This window comes from Ceratotherium simum, chromosome 21 (assembly GCF_057802395.1).
Source record: "Ceratotherium simum simum isolate JZ-2026a chromosome 21, ASM5780239v1, whole genome shotgun sequence".
In the NCBI taxonomy this organism is placed as follows: domain Eukaryota; kingdom Metazoa; phylum Chordata; class Mammalia; order Perissodactyla; family Rhinocerotidae; genus Ceratotherium; species Ceratotherium simum.
This window is the reverse complement of record NC_141920.1, coordinates 19,448,221-19,469,579: the sequence shown is the minus strand read 5'-3', so window position 1 is coordinate 19,469,579 and position 21,359 is coordinate 19,448,221. Positions and strand designations below refer to the sequence as shown.

Below are 21,359 nucleotides of genomic sequence, written 5' to 3'. Positions count from 1 at the left end.
ATTGCCAGGTACTGCATGGGTGGATTCTTACCCTCTAACAGTGTCTACTCTGGGGGTAGACTCTGGGGAAAGACTAAGCACTTGCAGCTTCCTGTATTCAGTGACTCTGAACAGCCTTTATCCTGGACATTTCACCTTCAACTCCAGTCACATTGAGTACTTCCACATCATCCATTTATCATGGAAAGGAACACACATTATAAAGCATTAGCCAAGAAAAGCTATTCATTAGCACACTCAAGTGCTCACGTGCTCACATGGTGCGCAGGCGCACAGCAGAGCCAGTCTCCTAAAGGAAGAGGCACTAATGGCAGGTAAACACTCAGACTCTTCTCAGGTATCCTGGCTTGCCACACACCCCACCCCCCCGCCCCAAAGTGGACAGCAGGAAAGACACTAAGAAGCCAGAAGAGAAGATGACAGTCCCTCCCAGAAGGGCCCTGCTGGCTGTGCTCACCCCTCCCTCTGCTCAGCTTGCTCTGGCCCGAGCAGCAGCAAGGGCCAGGTTCTGAGGGCTGCGGAAGCCTTGGGCTGGCGACAACAAAGCTGTAACTCTACATTCTTTGTGGATCCTTGCAGCCCTGCATTTTTAAAAAAAACGCGGCAAGTGCTGCCCCTGTCCTTGTCTGTATGGTAACTAGGGCCTGCCTAGTCCATCCCAGACTCTGGGTCTCCACCCCTGCTCCAGACTTTGGGCAGGTAGAACTGTGGTTCCTAGGGGATCCAGGCTATAATGTCTCTAGTCTGGTGAAGGACTGGGGCCCCATTCAAAGAGGAGGCCCGATTTGCAGGCAGGTCACAGAATGGCCAGTCTTGACAAGTAAGCTCCGAAGTGAAGAACCAAAAAGCAGGCTCTCGATCCTCTCCAGGGCCAAATGCTCTGTCTGTGCTCCTTTTACCTCACAGCTACGTGCAGATGCTGGGTCAACTCAGAAAGAACTGGGGTTAGCCCTCGCCCTCCCCTTCCCAGAGTGACCCGGCACTGGGAACACATGTAGATTCCAGCAGAAACGAATTTGAACTGCAGCCTGTCGGTTCCATCTGGACTTAACAGCTGGGCTGAGTAGCAAGTCAAGCAGCACTCATGATCACCACTTCCACCCAGTCACTTGGCCAAAATCAAAATCCATCACTGTTGAGAGGTCGCCCACAGCCTTCTCAGGCCTGGTGTCACACGGCTCGGCTATTATATATGGGCCAGAGAAAACAGCATGGCAAGTACCACACATTGAAACCTAGCTCGGGGAGGGGACTATTCAGGAGAAGGTTTGGGCTCCACACTCTCTGCTTTCTCAGGTGTTGGATCTTTTCTGAGGGCAGGTGCTCCCTAAGCCACAAGGAGATGGCTCCCCAAGGTCTGGAGAGGAATGCTGGGAGGGTCTAGGCTCCTAGGGAAAGGGAGCAAAGGAAGCTGATTCAGGAGACCCTGAAGAGGTGGCTCCAGTCTGGAGCGAGGAGAACCGAGCCTTGTCATCCTCCTGACCCAGGCCAGCTGCTGGCTTTGGCCTGGAAGAGCTGGCTGTGCAGACCTTTACATGTGTAGAGGACTTTTCTTCGCCAGCATACAACTTGCAAATTAATGCGATACATGAAAATTTAAACTTTTTATAAAAAATGGGAGTCAAACCAATAACCTGCCCCAGGTAAACTCTGAGCAAGGAAAAAAGGGGGGAAAAACTTCAGGAAAAGCCAAACTCCAGGTTTGATTTTGTTTAAGATTTTCTTTTTGGCTGGTCCTCCTTTCCTGCAAAGTGCCTTTATCTACTTGGGCTGTGATGTTTGACCGACAAAGCTGCTCCCATCCAAGGATTTTGGTCCAAGAAGAGAACAGGAAGACAAGAGGCCACAGGGCCCAAGACAGGGCAGCACAAGCAGGGAGCTGTGGGAGAGGATGTGCATAGAAACTTGAGCTCCCAACCAGAAAGGCCAATGCCCACCCTCCACAGAAGGCAGCCTGGCACAGATGTCGCAGAGGCAGAGAGGAGAAGGAGGTGACACAGGACCTGTCACTGGACCACTGACTGAGCAGGATAAAACCCACAAGAGCCACATCTCAGCCTGGAGAACACACTGAAACTTTCTGGTGGGACAGCATCCCACAGCCAGCTGGGACCAGGCCATTAGTATATGTGGCAGTCTACAAGTCCCACCCAACACTGTGCCCAGCTCCCACCTTTTGCTTCTGGAGAGCAGGGTGTGGGGGCCTCGGGTCAAGGTGCTTTGGTCCACCTGAACAGCTGCCAGTCACTTCCCCAAGAAAGGAGCTCTAAGTCATACAGTGCTACCAAACCCCAAGGTGCCGGCGAGTCGTCCAACCAGGGCTTTCTATTTCAGGAACTCGCGACTCCTGGAAACGAGAACCATCCTTCCCAATCAAAAAGCTCCTTAAAAGTCAAGAATTAAAACAAGAAATCAAAATATGTAAAGTATATGTATCATAAATCCAGATTTCCTTTATCAGAATGGTGATCTAGTTTCATCTATTAAAACTGGATCTAAATCCCCATGTAAAAAATATAATAAACCAAACGTACAAGACATAGGCAACAAGAAACACTGAAATATTTTACTATCTCTGATGAGTCCAAGTGCATACAGAGAAGAGGGGAAAGATTAGTCACCTCATAAAATGGGCGTTTTCTTCAGGAGAGACTAACCCCACCCCAACTCTCTCAACTCTGCAGCCCACAGACTGCCTTCTACTGAAGGCAACATCACAGAATCTAACCCTTTGGTGGTGTGCAAAACCACAGTGATCTGTCTTGTGACAGGGCCACGGGGCTGGCTGCCACTGTCCCACATCCCCACTGCACTGTTGGTGCAGTCCCAATTTCCGGGCTAGTGTGGGTGTTTGTCTATGTCCGGTTGGCTGTGTTCACGGTTTTGCACCCAAAGCCCTGGGTACCTGCTGCAACGTCCCTTTAGGCACCTGCTCGATGACCCAACTGTCTCTCTCATCATCACCTTTGATCATCTGATTCTTTCAAGCATGAGGCCCGAAGCCTACTTATTCACTCCAGTCCACCAGCGCAGGAAAGAGCAGGGTCTGTCTAGTCTGCTGGGCTCCTTACCTGGGCAGTCTTGCCATTGGTGGTGTGGCCCTGGCTGTTGGGCAGGGCCAACGTCTGTGAGGAAACGTGCCTGCAGCACTGTAACTGTTGCACCCTTTTAAAGACAAGCTGGTGCCAAGGTTGGGTCACTCTCTGTGTCCTGCGTTAACTTGTCCACCAGGTAATTTACTTTTTCTGTTTTGCTGTTTGGGTTGTAAATGAAATGTGAATACAAATAAAATAACCAAGAAAATCCTTTCTAACGACACAACCCTTTGGCCAGTGCATGCAGGGCTCTGGGAGTGATGCTGGCAGGGTGGCATCTCAGATACTTGGAGATGGCTTCGTGCTGGCTGCCCAGCTGTGCCCAGTGTACCGACACTCCCTCCAACATAGGCTACTTTCCCCAACATCCACGTGCCACTAAATTCCTCAAATGTACACGTCAGATGTACATTTCATGAGTAAAGTATCAAATGAGTATCTGCACTGTATTTGTGTCTATATAAATTAATCTGCATGTATATAAACACTACAGGAACAACTCCAGGTGTCTGTTCTCTGAAAGAAGGCAATCACTCGCCAATCTTGGCAATTCTGCAAAGAGGCCTTTGGGACTAAATAGCTTCACATCCAAAATGGAAAGAATACAAAAACAGGCTGCAAACCTTGCCAAGTCCTCACAAGTCACCTGTCTGAAACAAGTAAGAGGTGGTCCCTATTGGGACAGGGAGAGCAGGAGAAGACACTTGAGAAGAACAATGGTTGAAGGGCTTTTGGTTTCCAAAGAAAGCCCTCTCCTGGAAGGCAGAACGTGCTACCACCCTCTTCGTCCTCAGAGCCAAGCCAGCGAGGTGCCCTGCCTGGTCCAGTTCCCTGGGAGGGCTCAGGGAGGACTGTGCCTAACCCACCACCAATATTTCTTGCTCAAAGCCCCTGCCCTCTCTCTGGGGTCTCCTAGTGCTGCCCACCCAGTGTGGGCCCAGGAGCAGCGTGCCCACAAGTCCTTGGTGCTTTGGGAAGCAGGTAGTTTACAGGAGGTGACACATCTTTGGCTGCCCCACTCTTTACCCACTGCTCTCAGAGCAGCCAGTCTTGGGGAAACAGGGATTTACCATTTAGTACCGCTTTGTAAGCAAGTTTCCGCAATGTTTCAAAGGCACATTTTCCTGTGATTTTCTCAATTTGAAAAATGGATATGAGGGTTAAGCTCAAGTAAACAAAGATCTTGTCTGCAGGTTTGGGGATATAAATGTAGAACTTTAAAAATATCCTCACGAGGATGTCCAGCATGCCAGCCAGGCCCTTGGTGTGGGGGCCAGGAGTACTGTGGGTGTTCTGCCAGGAACCTTCACAGGTCTCTGTGCCGAAGAACACCCCAGCTCTGATAGTTCCCAAAAGTCCGCGAATCCCCTCAGCTCTCACTCTCACTACTGGGCAAGCGTGGGGGTTCCTTCCCAAACCACAGGCGGCTTTGGAGTGAGTGTGGATAAACGGCTCCAAAAACCATGATGGCCAAAGTTACAGGCTGTGACTACACACTTGTACTTTCATCCCTCACCCCCGTTTCTTTTTTAATTTTCCTCTTACTCTAAACATGTCCAGATTAAAAAAAAAATGCGGGCACCTAGGTAAGTACATTAGGCTTAACAACAAGAGTTTCTTTAGTTGATCTGATAACTGAAAAGTATGGTCCATGATTCAAACTCCCAGGCAAAAGCAGAATTACTGTAACAACTTAAGAGAAGGTAAGCATCAAACACTAATCACATAACCAGTCTGGTTTTTAAACTGTAGGGAACAGCAGGTTCTGCACTGATTATCCCATAAGGCAAGGCAAGCTGGGCATGAAATTTTGCTGGTCACTGCTTAATGTAGCAGAGATCTCTTCAAAGGTACTGCCTTCCTCGAGGAACACAAAGGGGGCACACGGGGGTTCCAGATGTAGTTCTGAGTGTGTTGCCCAACCGTGGAAGGTGAGGGAACATGTGGCCCCAACAATCTCCAGAGAACAGACACAGGGCATTTTCAGAGATGATGTAAAAGACAATGTACTGCTTTGCTAACCAAAGTTTCTATGCACTTAAAGTGTTTATAATCTGATGTTTTATTAAATGTGTATAGGCAGATTTATACGTTAAAAACTTGATTCTGTGTCTATGAATATGAAATCTGAACTATTTTATCCACTGGAAGGCAAAGGAAAGGTCCTACATTGTGGGAGGAAGAACTGACGAGAACTCTACTCTCCCTGCTTGCTCGGTGGTGGCAGGCCGAAGTTGGTGGCGGGCTCTGGGCTGTCTGCAAGGCCTCTGGAAGCTCTCGTGCGTGCCCAGCGGCCAGGCATGGGAACGGCATGTTGGGCCCTTCCACGTGGCAGGCAGCATCCCAGACTGGCCAGTCCTTCACAGGAATCGGTTCATATTCAGTCTGTTTCTGAGGAGAAAACACACGCCTGTCACCTCCACGTCAGCAGCCACTTACATAGTCCCCAGGGCAGCCTGGTTCTTGCCATGCCAGAGTGGCATCACTGGCTTTCGGGACCTCTTAATTCCATGAGCAATGTCTTCCTGCCAGCCACTCCCCTACTGTCCAGCCTAAGGGAGTATGAAGAAGGCGGTGTGGGTTAAGGAGGGAATGCTGGCTAAATCAGGCAAGGCCTTCAGTCTCTCCAAGGGACCACCGCCAAACCCCAGGCCTAGCAGCTGGAACAGGAACTCATCTTCTCTAGGCTCATTAACCCTTGACTGCTTCAGCTCAGCTCCCCAGGCTGCCGCCACCGCCTCTCGAGTCCTGTCCTAATCGGCCTCATCTTGCCCTCTCCCTCCCGGCTCTCCAGAACACACTGTTTTAATATAATGGCAGCTGGATCTAGTTTCTGATATGTATTCTACTGATGTCTTCACTTCATTTATAACTTCCAACCCTAAAGTCAGTGGGGCTGCTCAGAGAGGTCCATCATCTGTGATGCTTACAGACGCGGTCCTTGCATTGAAGCTGACTGAGAAATTCTGGGAGAAACCAACTACAGACAAACAGATAAGCCCTCTCTGTACCCACGGTTATCTGCCTCAGATAGAAGAGGACGATGCCACAATGGCATGGCCACCCCCTGCCACTCCTGCTCTGCCCCACCTAGGACTCCCACATTTTACCTCATGTTAGATTTAGTAGCTGAGGAGAGCCAATGCTTGTGATTCAAACCCATTAATTCCAACTCCAGGTTAGCTTTTTGTTTTTTATTTTTTGGCCCTGAGCTAACATCTATTGCCAATCCTCCTCCTTTTTTTTTTTCCCCCTTTTCTCCCCAAAGCCCCAGTAGATAGTTGTATGTCATAGTTGCACATCCTTCCAGTTGCTGTATGTGGGACGCTGCCTCAGCACGGCCGGACAAGCAGTGCGTCGGTGCTCACCCGGGTTCTGAACCCGGGCTGCCAGTAGCGGAGCGCGCGCACTTAACTGCCAAGTCACGGGGCTGGCCCCGGCTTTTTGTTTTTTCAATTGTGGTAAAATATACATAACATAAAACCTACCATTTTAACCACTTTTAAGTGTACAATTAAGTGGCATTAAGTACAAACACAATGTTGTGTAACTATCACCCGGTTTCCAGCTACTCAAGAATCTCATTTAATAAAATTTTAATTAAAAAGAAGGAAAAGAAATTAGTTTGTTCCAGTTCCCAGTAGTCTATGCTCTTTTGCTGGCATAGCCAAAGCCAGGGATGGGCATTCCCCAAGAGGCAGGTCCAGTGCTGGAGAAGACGCCCGAGGTAACCAGCCGTGTGAAGCCAAACCTGTTCCCTGGTGCCCATGACACTCCCTGTGAGGACCTAACTGACTCATGGGGGTCTGGGGGAAAACAAGGTCACGTCCAGAAATACCAGGCCTCAGAGCCAACTTCTAAAGGTCCACAAATCAGAGAATCTGAGAATGCAGATACTTCCTCAGTTTCCACAGCCTCCTGTGAAGAGCTAAATTACATCGCTTCTGGCCATCCTGTGATGAGGCCTCCAATGAGGAGAGAAATACCTCAGGGTGGGGAGGGAAGGGAGAGGCTGGAACTCAGGGATCAAGACCATTGAAAATCAACACCCAGTAACTTCATTTGTCTGTGGCTTCAAAATTGTCTTCAATAAAATAATCCTCTAAAGTTTTCTTTCAAGTGATCCATGATCCACAGAAACTGAGCAACAAAATTCAAGCTTTTGATTCCATGTATATGTAAGAGGGAGGATGATGTTCCATTACTTCCACATCAGGAAGAACAATAGAAATGTAAATTACTGGATTGTCATCATTAATAAAAAAGCACTTCATGTATCTAAGAACAATTAAAAGCTCTCTTTCCTTTGCTTCACCAATTTGAGTTGAATTTCCTCAAAAGTCCTACTGCTCTCTCTTGCCCAGTGGTTATGGTTCTGCCTGACCCAGATGATGTTTTGACCCTTCTCTTATTGCTAAGAAATGGTTCAAAAAGCTTGAACCCCTCTAGGTTCAACTATGTTCTTTCCCCTGCACAGGTTTAAAAAAATATGAAATGAAACAAAAAAACAACTCTCAACCCTTTATCACATTATGCTCCAATGGCTTCTGCTGCCAGTTGCCCCCGGAAGCAGCCAGGCAATTCAGTCCTGCTGCCAGGCAGCCTTAGAAACAGCAGATGCCCCCATGCAATAAATTCAGTGCCCACCCATGAGTGCCCCCCACCCCGTACCCACAGAGGATAGCCATGGCTCCCGTGGACTCCTTACCCAGCTGAAGTCCAGCCTGGGGACTTGGTATGTCAAAGCACTCTGAGCTGGCCTCAGGGACACTGGGCTCCCATGACTCACTGTTCTCAGACACCTCCGAATAGGTTTCACCCATCCCTTTGTGAACCGCCACAGGGTCACCAACACCAGGGCCCTGGTCCTCGCTGCCTGTGTCTGCCACGGCCCGGGTCTCTTCACCCATTTTCTCAGCAAACCACTGCTTGACCTGCTGTGAGCTCATCTGGGTCTTGTCGCAGAGGCTCTGCAGGTCCTCCTCGTACAGCATCTTGTGGGTCATGTAATAATCTTGCAGCAGCTCCCGGTTGCCAGGGGCGATGACCAGCAGCCCTGGTGGGAAGTTGCCTCGCTTATAGTCTTCGTACCACTTGAGCTGGCCATTCTTCAGGGCATACCTGCTGTCCCCGAACCAGCGCACCACCTCTGGCCGCGGCAGGCCCGTCTGGGCCATGATGGAGTCATAGTCCTGGGTGCTTGGCCACTGCGTCTGCACAAAAAGCTGCCGCAGCAAGTGCCGCTGCTGGGCTGTCTTTTTGTAGCTCACTTTGCCCGGGGGCTGCTCTGCCAGCTTGTTCGACCCGTCATCTTCAGGCTCGCAGGTGCCCAGCCCTGGAAGCTCGTTCTTGCCGTTGGCTTCAGTGACCCGCAGGTTCTTGAGATTGATTTTGATGGGGCTGACTTTGCGTTCTGCCAAGCTGTGGCCGCTGGGTGCTTCTGGGGAGCCATTTTCAGCAGGGACCCTCAGGTGACTGGGCAAATCCTCTTCTCCCCCCTCACCTTCAGCAGCCTCCTCCTCTCCCTGAGAGGCACTCTCATCGGCCCTCTTGGTCTCCTCAGCATTCACTTTTTTCCGTCGCTCTGAAAACCAGCTATCAATCTCTCTTCGGGTCATTTTGGTTTCAGTCCTCAGGCGGTCCAGTTCCTCATCAAGAGGAAGTGGGTTTTGTGCAAAACTGCTCTCCAGAGCCCTGAGTTGCTCGGGGGCTCGCTCCTTGTATTTGGTTGGTGTGAAGTCAGGGGTCTGGTGCCAGGACTGTCGTTTGGCAGAAGGGTGGGTGGCCAGGGTGGCCGCTGTCGGGATGCAGGTCACCTCAGGGGCCTTGGACGATGGGGAGAAGGGCCCCTCTGGCACGGAGTCGATGATGATGGAGCTGTGATCTCCAGGCATCATGGCTCTGGAGCCCTTCAGGTTCCGGCAGTGGTATCTCCGATCACTGAACCACTTCCGCACCTCCCTGGTACTGAGGCCAGTCACTTTGGTCAGATGCTCAACTTCACTCTGTCCTGGGAACTGGTTCCGGCAGAAGCTACCTTTCAGAGCTGACAGCTGTTCATGAGATTTCTTATTTTTGTAGATGCTAGCATCGAGGAAGGCTTGGGAAGTTATGCTGGGGCACGCTGTGAGGAGCGACTGGGCTGCATTGACCACCTTCACAGCCGATGTTGTATTTGAACACACAGTGTTAATGGGCGCAACAGTTGGCTGCTTGGGGACGGATGTAACTACTGCCGGGAGAGATGAGCTTGGTGCCTGCAACCCATTGGCCATCAGTGGCTGAGTGACCAGAAGCCCCCCTGCTGTGCCTTCTGGCTGTCCCACAACATGACCTGGTAGAGCAGCCTGGATGAGATGTTGGACATTGCCAGCATTGGCAACCAGGGGAGTATTCAGAACAGTGATTGTGGGCTGAGGTACGGACTGAATGACTGTATTGAACATCTTTTTCCTGGCGTCCTCGATCTCCTCAGGGGACCAGCTGATACCTTGTTTCAGCCTTTGTGCTGTGAACCAGATCTTGAGCTGTTCTTCTGGATACTTGGTGACCACAGTCAAATAGCAGAGCTCGGCTTTGGTTGGGTAGGGGAACTTGTGAAAAGAGTTCTTCAGAAAGCTGTTGGAGTCCATGGCTGCATTGTACGTCGGAATGCTGCTCAGGGGGATCATCACTTTGGGAAGGGACTTGGATGTGGGCAGTGGCTGGTGGGCATGGTGCTGGGCATGCATTGAGGGCTGCTGCTGGAGGGAGAGGAACTGTGCTATACCAGCTGGCAAAACTGGCACCGTTCCCATCAGGGGCCCATTGGCTGCATGGGGGGCTTTTGCGGAGTTGGTAGATGCCTGGCTGACTGGGACCGCCCCATTGACAAAGGAGTGGTCCCCCTCTTTCACCTCTGTTTCCCCAGCCGGCAAGTTTGGTAAGGCCTCACCGACAGGCTGGCTGGGGACATTCTCCTTGAGTGTATGGATTTTTTTGGCTTCAGCTTTGCCTTTCATTATCTTCATGATTGGAGTTTTGGTAATGATGATTTCAGCCTGTCCATCAGTCCCTTCAGCATTGGGCTCACCCAATGGGTCAGGAGTGCTGGTGCTCTCGGGGACGCTCTGCTCCACGACTACATGATTGTCCAGCTTGGCCACATTCCACACAAAGCTGGCTTCCCCTGAGTGACACTTGGCATTGTGCAAAGAAAGCCCCTCAGGAGTTTTTGCCAGAAAACTGCATTCAGTGCATACAAAAGTTGGGTCTTTATTAAAGTCTGTGTGCTCTGAGTTCATATGTCCCACAAACTGGGTTATGTCCTGGGATCTGAAATCACAGTATTTACAGGAATATGAATAGCCATCCAAAGTGCTCCGATGCCCATTGGCCAGTGCAGTGCCATCGGTACTGCTGGAGTTCTGGGCTGCCTCAGTGCTGGTAGCAGGTGCTTCTGGGGGCAGATCTTGCTGGGGTCCTTCGGGCAAAGCCTCAGAGGGTTGGGGCTCTGCACTGGCATCCTGCAGCACCACAGTCTTCACGGGGATCATGCACGGGGTGGTGGATTTCCTCTTGCTGGCCATGGTGATAATCACTCTGGGTGATCAGTGGGTGAGAGCTTGTCCCGTTAAGGGCCTCACAGTACAAGTCCCAGCTGCTCCATGAGGACCAAAGAAACGATTTCCAAGGGTAGCTTTTTTAGTTGTTTGCAGAAAGCAAGTTTTCCCTATTAAACCTGAGGAGGAAGAAAAAAATGATTACAATCTCTTAAGCTCTGTCTGTGTATTTCTCAGATACCTAGACACACTCCACTGCTTGCCTTCTACCATTGGGCCTTTTCATAAGAAGTTTAGCAGTAGCTTGGATGTGAAGTTTGAGTCAGGAGCCCCCCAAACACTAACAGAATAGTGCCCTAAGAATGACTTAGGGATGTTCCAATACCATTTGATAGACTTAAGTCATATGTTTTTGTTTTATATTTTCCTCTTTATCCTTGCATTAAGTAACTCAGATTCAAAAACAACAACAACAAAATAATCCTCTTTGGACCTCCAAATTAATTCTGACCATATCAGAGTGAGAACAAAAGATCCTAGTGTAATTCTTGTTTAAATGTTTGGGCCAACAAGGGTTTTTCTTTTCATAGTCTTCCCACATACGAGAACAAGATGACGCCTCTGCCTCTCCCCAGCCAGGACCAGAGGCCAAGTCAGCTGCAGTGTGTGAACTGGCGGGGGAAGGGGAGCTGGCTGCTATCGGAGCCGGGCTTCTCCCTGTGGCCCTTCTCTGCCTGCTGCCCTATCGTATCCATTCCAGGCCACAGAAGAGGGATCACCTCACAGTTACTGGCTGTACCCCGGACCACTGTCACTCAGCTGAAGTCAAATGTTGGAGGGTCAGGGGATCCACCGACCTAGTTTGTGGCCCTGCATGCTGTACCTTCTCTCACTGGCTGCAGCAACTCAAAGTGTGGCCTTCACCTTGGGAGTGCAAACTACACGTGACCTTGTATTATGCTTACTTTGTTATTTCTTTCAGTGCCTTTATTGTTCCATTAAAAAAACCAACTCTTAAATCTTTGATCCATTTGAAATTATTCCAAACCCTAGGGTGATTGATTTATTTACGTGTAAAATAATTATAATAATTCTTTCATGAGCTACAATGAGAAAAGTATTTCTATGATCCCTATTATTAAGATAATATTACCATAATCACCATTACCTTTCTTTTAGCAAATTGTAATGATGATAATGACTAAAATAATAGTAATTCTAATAATCAAAATCATGTCATGTTATCATCAGTGTTTGGATTTGAGATAAAAATGTAAAGAAAATTAAAATATCTCTAGTCGAATTCTTAGTAAATAAACACAGCAAACTATCTTTCTGTTTGTAAGTATAACCCTGATGATCATAATGATAAAACATAATTACTATTAAAGAAATAGTTGGGGTAAGATAAGGATAAACATACACCCAGATCTAACCACTTGTCACCATTTCCCCCACTGATTTGAAATATCATGTACATATTTTTTTACTTAATTTTTAATTATAAAGATAAAATATCAATATTAAGTGAAATTTAAGAAAATAAACCACCTATAATTTTGTACACTCTTCCATCTAATCCAAATATTTTACACATATTTTTAATCATAATGGGCACACCCTTCTGTTTTGTTTTTTCACTGAACATTACATCATAAGCATTTTCATTAAATAAGCTTCATAACTATAATATTTGATAGCTGCCTAATAATGTACCACTATGGACTCAACTCATCCTCCTCTGCTATTGAACAGGCTTCCAGTGTCCTACTCTCAGAGGTAACAATGAAATGACCTTTGGCATATAGGATGTATTTCTTCTTTCAAATTATTTCCTGAGGCTAAGTACACAGAACTGGGTTTACCAGCTCAACGAGTATCAACACTTCTAAGCTCCTCTATATATTATTGGCAAAAATTTTAAATCAAGTGCTTTACAATTCCAAATCAGGAAAACTAGAATAATACAGTTATGTATCCAGTGAGCAAATTAGATTTTCATTCATGACATCAAATAGAATATCTGAAAGTGCAAGTGCCTAATAAAAATATAAATTAGACTTCATCAAAATTTAAAATGTTGGTACTTCAAAGGTCACCATCAAGAAAATGAAAAAGACAACCCACAGAATGCAATAAAATATTTGCAAATCATATATCTGATAAGAGGCTTGTATCCAGAATATGTGAAGAATTGTTACAACTCAACAATAAAAAGACAAAACCCAATTAAAAAATAGGTAAAGGATCTGAATAGACATTTCTCCAAAGAACATACACAAATGGCCAATAAGCACATAAAAAAGTGCTCAACATTAGTCATTAGGGAAATGCAAATCAAAACCACAATGAGATACCACTTCACATTTGGCAGGATGGCTATAATCACAATGACAGACAATAACACGTATAGATGAGGATATGGAGAAATTAGAGCCCTCATACATTGCTGGTGGGAATGTAAAATGGTGCAGCCACTTTAGAAAACAGTTTGGCAGTTCCTCAAAATGTTAAATATAGACCAGTCCTGATGGCCTAGCGGTTAAAGTTCAGCCCACTCCACTTTGGCAGCCCAGGTTTGGTTCCTGGGTGTGGAACCACACCACTCATCTGTCAGCAGCCATGCTGTGGCGGCAGCTCATATAGAACCAGAAGAACTTGCAACTACACACGACTATGTACTGGCGCTTTGGAGAGGAAAAAAGAAAGGAGGAAGATTGGCAACAGATGTTAGATTAGGGTGAATCTTCCCCTGCCCCCCCCCAAAAAAAAGAGTGAGAAAAAAAGAAAAGTTAAATATAGAGTTACCATAAGACCCAGTAATTCTACTCCTAGGTATATACACAAAAGAAGTGAAAATATGTCCACACAAAAACTTGTACACAAATATTCATAGCATCATGATAATAATAGCCAAAAAGTGGAAACAACCTCAATGTCCATCAATGGATGAATAAATAAACAAATTCTAGTATGTCCATATAAGGGATTATTATTCAGCCATAAAAAGGAATGAGATACCGATACATGCCACAACATGGATGGAAACATGCTAACTGAAGGAAGGCAGACACAAAATGCCACATGTTATATCACTGCATTTGTATGAAATACTCAGAATAGGTAAATCCATAATGACAGAAAGTAGATTAGTGGTTGCCAAGGGCTGAGGGAAGGGGAGAATGGGGAGTGACTGCTAATGGGTACAAGGTTTCTTTTTAGGGGTGATGAAAATGTTGTAAAATTAGAGAGCGGTGATGGTTGTACAAAACTATGAATATACTAAAAAACACTGAAAAGACATCAAACCCAAGAAAGGTAGAGGACAGAAAGTTCCAGCACTCAACTCGGTAGAAGAGGGTCATCATTCTCATTTCTAAGGATCAAATACAGTTGTGTCACTTCTTTGTGATACTTGCTGACTGACTTTGGTACTGCTCACTTCTGCCCTAGGAAAAGGTGAACAGCAGTGGCTGTGAACATAAGGTTCAAGAGGAGACAGGGAAGAGAAACGCAGACCTGCCAGCTAAAAGCAGCACCAACACAAAAGAAGAGACCACGTGCTCACCAGAAGGCCAGGCAGCCAGCAGAATTCAGGAGCAGGAAAGTGCAGGGCCCTACCAACACAGCACAGACACCTGGACACAGGGTCATAACCGGTATTTGTGATGGGGACTGGGCTTCACTGAGGAAGAGTTAAATTATATTCCTGGTATTTTATTTACCAAAGCTGAGAAGATGGATTTGATTTTGGGAAATAGTTCCAATTCCTTCAAAATTAAGTCTCAAAGTAGCTCCAAATTGTCATTCAAATAAATGATCAGGGAGAGTAACGCTGCTAACCACTGTCTGAGTGGCTCAGTCGTCAACGCTGAAGGCAATTACAAAATAGCAGTAGTGGGGGTAGTGGCAGCAACTACCAGTTTATTGAGTGTTTAATGCTGTAGGAAGTGCTTTAATACACATCGTCTCATTTCACTCTCACAACAAAGCCAGGAGGAGGAGCTATTACCATTCCCATTTTACAGACAAGACAGACAAGACTCAGAGGAGTGCAGGAACCTGAAGGGCACACAGCTAGGAGGCAGGATGTGAACTCAGGCAGTCTGCTCCAGAGCCTGCAACCTGAACCATTCCACACTGAGTAACCAGCTCTGAGTAACCACAACATCGTTGGAATAAAGGTTACATGACTTTCCGAAGTGTTTCTTTTTCCCCCAACGTTTATTAGGAAAATTTTCAAACACAACAAAGTTGAAAGAATTTTATAGTGAACACCCATATACTCACCACCTGGATGCTTACCATGGAGCTGTTTTTAGCAACATTACCCATTTTAGGTAAGTTTGGGTTTGTTTCTCTGTCATACATTTTTAAAAGGGTATCCAATAAAAGTCATGCTTAAAGGGTAAAGCTCCAATTATCTAGAAAACCCTTCATCCAGAAGACATTCATGGACCATGTTTGACAAATGAGGCATTAATTACTGTGTGTAAACACAGTTTCCTAAGTCAAGCCTTGAGTGAGGCAAGGTGATATAAATGTAAGGTTTTGTGCTGCCAAAGGGATTCGCAGAGAAGGGCCAGATGACAATTTCATGTTCATCATTCTTTGTATAATCCTTTCTATACCCTATCACGAAAACTTCTGTCTTGTAAATGGATTTTTTTTTTTTTTTTAATGAGAAAGTAAGAATGAAAGTACACAACTTTAAAAAAAATCTGTCTTTGGGAATTGGGAATTGCTCAGATCACTAAATTAGCAAAGCTACAGGTAATAGTCACTATACGTCAACACTGCAAAATATCATACATATGGGGCTTGAAAAAAATATATACGAGTTTGTAGATAAGATTCTTAAAGTGTTTAGCTTTGAATTATAGATAAGTTAGGAACACTTTTTTTTTAATTCTGAGGAAGGAACTGGAAGGACAATAGAGTTCAACAGAAGAATTCAAATGTTTAGAAAGGCGACTCACAGTAGACTCTTTCCAAATGTTATGGTAGTCTGGCTGCAGCCCTCCTGGACATACATCCACAATTTATCGATAAAAACAGGAAATAACGGGAGAAGCTAACAGAGTGACAGAAACATAACCATAGCGAGAGATGTTAATATAGTATTCAGGGTTTTGACATACCAAGTAGACAACAAAAAAGGATGCAAAGAATGTGACTACTATAATGAGGTTGATTTGACAGACATGGGTATAGTCTTGAATATTCTACAGTAATCAACTTCATAGTCTTTTAAAAACACTCATGAAATGTATTTAAAAGTTGGTCATGTGGTATTATAGATCACATGTAAACCTTAACTCATTCCAAAATAAAAATTTGCAAGTAGCATTCCCTTTGTTATCAATATGGATTTACAATATTTATCCTTTTTACTTTCTATTTCAAATTATGCTCTATGTAGAAATTTACCTCTCAGAAATAATGAAGAAAAGTAAAAATCCTCCCTATTCACCCCAGAGATAGCCATTGTTAACAATCTAGTGTCCATTATTTCAGGTATGTTTTCTAGGCATAGATTACTAAAACCAATTTTTTTAAAAACCAAAAATGGAGTTGTACTTTTACATTCTGTTCTGCTCCTTGCTTTTCTTCCCAAAACAATGTAGTTTCAATATCTTTCCATGTAGGATCTACAGTTTATCTCACTCTTTTAAACAATGTTCTAATTTAGGGGTGCATCAAAATTTATTTAACCAATCTAGCTGTTAATAGACATCTGCATTTCTCCGGTTTTTTAACTATTATAAACAATGGCTCAACGACTATCTCTGCATATATTTTTGTGCATTAGAGACTTTCTGAAATTCTGAATTTCTTAAAAGTAGAATTGTTGTGGCATTTAAAATAGTTAGTAAAATACAAAATTGCCCTCCCAATAGATGGTACTGAGTTTCACCATCAGAGAATGAGAGTGCCCTCACTATCAGTGCATATTACTACCTCTTTTAGTCTTTGCTAATTTGATACATAAAAAACTGGTCACTATTGTTTTAACTCGTATTTCTTTACAGGCATGGCTAAGAATCTTTTCACGTGTCATTGACATTTTGTAATAAATTTTTTGCCCATTTTTTATGGTATTTGAAGAGTTCTCTATAGGGGCCGGCCCGGTGGCACAAGTGGTTAAGTGCACACGTTCCGCTGTGGCGGCCCGGGGTTCGCCGGTTCGGATCCCAGGTGTGCACCGACGCACCGCTTGTTAAGCCATGCTGTGGCGGCGTCCCATATAAAGTGGAGGAAGATGGGCATGGATGTTAGCCCAGGGCCAGTCCTCCTCAGCAAAAAAAGAGGAGGATTGGCATTGGATGTTAGCTCAGGGCTGGTCCTCCTCACAGAAAAAAAAAAAAAAAAAAAAAAAGAAGAGTTCTCTATATATTAAGGAAATTAGCTCTTCATCATCTGTCATAGATGAAGCTGTGATTTATACCAAGATTGCAAGAATGTCTTAATATTAGAAAATCTCTAAAAAAAATTAATTTCATTAATAAACCAAAGGAGAAAAACCAAAATAGCATTTAACAAGATTATACTCTCATTTTTTATTATGGTAAAAACACATAACCTAAAATTTAGGTTCTTTACTTCTACGTGTATAGTACAATAGTGTTAACTATATGCATATTGTTGTGTAACAGATCTCCAGAATGCTTTTCATCTTGTAAAACTAAAACTCTATACCGGTTGAACAACAACAGGTCCCCTCCTCCCCTCCCCTAACCCCTGGCAACCATGATTCTATTTTCTGCTTCTATGATACCTCATAAAAGTGACATCAAGCAGTATTTGTCTTTTTGTGACTGGCTTATTTTACTTAGCATAATGTCCAAGGTTCATCCATGTTGTACCATGTAACAGGATTTCCTTCCTTTTTAAGGCTAAATAATATTCTATTGTATGTATATACCACATTTTCTTTATCCATTCATCTGTTGATGGACATTTAGGTTGCTTCCATCTTTTGGAATCGTGAATTCGATTGTGAATAATGCTGCTATGAACATGGGTGTACAAATATCTCTGAATCCCCACTTTCAATTCTTTTAGATATATACACCAAAGTAGGTTTGCTAAACATATGGTAATTCTATTTTTGATTTTCTGAGGAACATTTGTAACGTATTCCATAGCAGCTACACCATTTTACATTCCCACCAACAGTGACAAGGGTTCCAATCTCTCCACATCCTCACCAACACTTGTTATTTTCTGTTTTTTCGATAGTGGCCATCCTAACGGGTATGAGGTGATATCTCATTTGGTTTGATTTGTATTCCCCTAATGATTAGTGATGTTGAGCATCTTTTCAAATGCTTGTTGGCCATTTGTATAGCTTCTTTGGAGAAATGTCTATTCAAGTCCTTTGTCCATTTTTTAACTAGGTTGTTTTTGTTGTGTTGTAGGAGTTCTTTATATGTCCCAGATATTAATCCCTTATCAGATATATGGTTTGCAAATATTTTCTCCCATTCCATAGGTCACCTTTTTTATTCTGTTGACTGTTTGTTTTGACATGCAGAAGTTGTTAAGTTTGATGTAGTCCCATTTGTCTATTTTTGCTTTTATTGTCTGTGCTTTTTATAACATGTCCAAGAAATCATTGCCAAACCAACATCACGAAGCTTTGTCCTATGTTCTCTTCTAGGAGTTTTATAGTTTCAGGTCTTATGTTTAGGTCTTTAATCTATCGTGAGTTAATTTGTGTATATGGTGTAAGGTAATGGTCCAACTTCATTCTTTTGGAAAAACTCCAGTTTTTCCAGCATCATTTGTTGAAGAGACTACCCTTTCTCTATTGTGGAGCCTTGACACCTTTGTTGAAGATCATTTGACCATATATGTGAGAGTTTATTTCCAGGCTCTCTATTCTGTTCCATTGGTCTATGTCTGTATTAATGCCAGTACCATACTGTCTTGATTACTGTAGCTTTGTAATATATTTTGAAATCAGGATATGTGAGGCCTTCAGCTTTGTTTTTCTTTCTCAAGATTGTTTTGGTTATTCAGGGTCCTTTGAGACTCCATACGAATTTTAGGATGGTTTTTTCTATTTCTGCAAAACAATGTCATTGGAATTTTGATAAGAATTCATTGAATCTGTAGATTACTTTGGTTAGTATGTACATTTTAACAATATTAAGTCTTCCAATCCATGAACATGAGATGTCTATTTATTTGCGTCTTCTTTAATTTCTTTCCGCATTGTTTTGTAATTTTTAGTGTACAAGTCTTTTGACTCCTTGATTAAGTTAATTCTTAAGTATTTTATTCTTTTTGATGCTATTGTAAATGAGATTCTTTTCCTAATTTCCTTTCTAGATTTCTCACTGTTAGTATATAGAAACGCAACTGCTTTTTGTGTGTTGATTTTGTGTCCTGCAACTTTGCTGAATTCTTTTGTTCTAATGGTTATTTTTGTGGAATCTTTAGGGTTTTCTACATATATGATCATATCCTCTGTGAACAAAGATAATTTTACTTCTTCCTTTCCAAGTTGGATGCCTTTTATTTCTTTTTCTTGACTAATTGCTCTGCTAAGACTTCCAGTAGTACGTTGACTAGAAGTGGTAAGAGTGGGCATCCTGGCCCTGTAGTTTTTCACCATTAAGCATAATGTTAGCTTCAGGCTTCTCATATATGGTCTTTATTACATTGAGGTAATTACTTTCCATTCTTATTTTGTTGAGTGTTTTTATCACGAAAGGATGTTTAATTTTATCAGGTGCTTTTTGTGCACCAATTAAGATGATCATATGGTTTTTGTCTTTCATTGTGTCACTGTGGTATATTATATTGATTGATTTTCATATGTTGAACTATCCTTGCATTCCAGAAATAATCTCACTTGGTCATGATGTATAATCTTTTTAATGTGCCGTTGAATGTTGTAGTATTTTCTTGAGCATTTTTGTGTCAATATTCATCAGGGATATTGGTCTGTATAGTATCATTATCTGGTTTTGGTATCAGGGTAATGCTGACCTCATAAAATGAGTTTGGAAGTGTTCCCTTCTTTGCAATTTTTGGAAGAGTTTTAGAAGGTTTGGTGTTAATAATTCTTTAAATCTTCAGTAGAAATATCCAAAGAAGCCATCTGGTTCTGGGCTTTTCTTTGTTGGAAGGTTTTTAATTACTGATTCAATCTCCTTAATAGTTATAAGTCTGGCCAGATTTTTTACCTCTTCATGATTCAGTCTTGGTAGGTTTATGTTTCCAGGAATTTATCCATTTCTTCTAGGTTATCCAATTTGTTGGCATATAATTGTTCCTAATAGTCTCGTGATCCTTTTTATTTTTGTGGCATCAGTTGTACTGTCTCCTCTTTCATTTCTGATTTTTACTATTGGATCTTCTTTCTTTTTTCTTAGTCTGGCTAACAGTTTGTCAATTTTATTGATCTTTATTTTATTTTACCTTTATTTAGTGTAAAATTTATTGATCTTTTCAACTCTGTTTTGTTCTATTGTTTTTCTATTATCTATTTTATTTTTGCTCTAATCTTTATTATTTCCTTCCTTCTGCCAACTTTGGCTTTAGTTTGTTGTTCTTTTTCTAGTTTCTTGAGGTGTAAAATTAGATTGCTGATTTGAGATCCTTCTTATTTTTTTAATGTAGGCATTTATTGCTATAAACATCCTTAGTACTGCTTTTGCTGCATTCATAAGTTTTGGTATGTTGTGTTTTTGTTTTCATTTGTTTCAAGATATTTTCTAATTTCTCTTGTGATTTCTTCTTTGACCCAATGGTTGTTCAAGAGTGTGTTGTTTAATTTCCACATATTTGTGAATTTTCCAGTTTTCCTTTTGCTATTGATTTCTAGTTTCATTTAATTGTGGTTGGAAGAGATACTTGGTATGATTTCCATCTTCTTAAATATGTTAAGACTTGTTTTGTATCTTAACATGTGATCTATCCTAGAGAATGTTCCATGTACACTTGAGAATAAGGTATATATTCTGCTGTTGTTGGGTGGAATGTCCTGTATATATGTCAGGTCCAACTGTTCTACAGTGTTCTTCAAGTCTAAACTCTCATTCTTGAAAAGATTTAGCAAATGAAGGAAATGAAGGAAAAAAGAAGGAAATGTCCTTAGATAAAGAATTTCTACCAGAAACTACAGAAAATATTATACCTAACAGTGAAACATTCAGGTCAGGAACAAGATAAGGATTCCCACCATCATTACTTAACACTATAATGGGATCCTAGACAGTAAAATATGATAAGAAAAAGAAATGTGAGGAATAGACAGTTAAATCAGTGTTATTTGCATATATATGAGGAAACTGTGTAGTGAAAAAATCCCCTGAAAAACTTTTATAACTAAGAAGAGAACTGAATAAGGTGATGAGATACATTTGCAACACACACAAATCGTTAACTTTCCCATATACCAAAGATAATCCATTAGAGAAGAAAATGGGGGGGGGGCATTCACATTAACAACCAAATCTAGAAAAGATCTCAGCAGAATAAACCTTATAAGACACGTGCAAAATCTATATGACAATAAGTACAAAACTTTAATAAGAGCAAAAAAGAAGACCTAAATAAATGGAGAGTCATAGCATATTCCTGGAGGTAAACATTCAGAATTATACAGACGTCAGTTCTCTCTAAATTAATCTCTAAATTCAGTACAATTTTAATCACAATCAAAATGTCATCAGATAAAGCAAGTATTGTAAAATGTTAATGGTAAAAT

At 43.0% G+C, this 21,359-nt stretch overlaps 1 protein-coding gene across 4 annotated transcripts in view; it reads right to left on the bottom strand.

Annotated features, from left to right (window-relative positions):
- Positions 1–383: 383 nt before the first annotated feature.
- The window catches only part of ZHX3 (zinc fingers and homeoboxes 3), a 130,705-nt gene continuing 109,729 nt past the window's right edge, over positions 384–21,359 (bottom strand). For all 4 annotated transcript variants that reach the window (XM_087445268.1, XM_087445269.1, XM_087445267.1 and 1 more), the window contains 2 exons: positions 7,804–10,815; positions 384–5,486 (listed from right to left, as the gene is read on the bottom strand). In XM_087445268.1, coding sequence (XP_087301394.1) covers positions 5,476–5,486; positions 7,804–10,663 — 2,871 coding nt within the window. In that variant the 5' untranslated portion in view covers positions 10,664–10,815 and the 3' untranslated portion in view covers positions 384–5,475. The remainder of the gene's footprint in view (positions 5,487–7,803; positions 10,816–21,359) is intronic.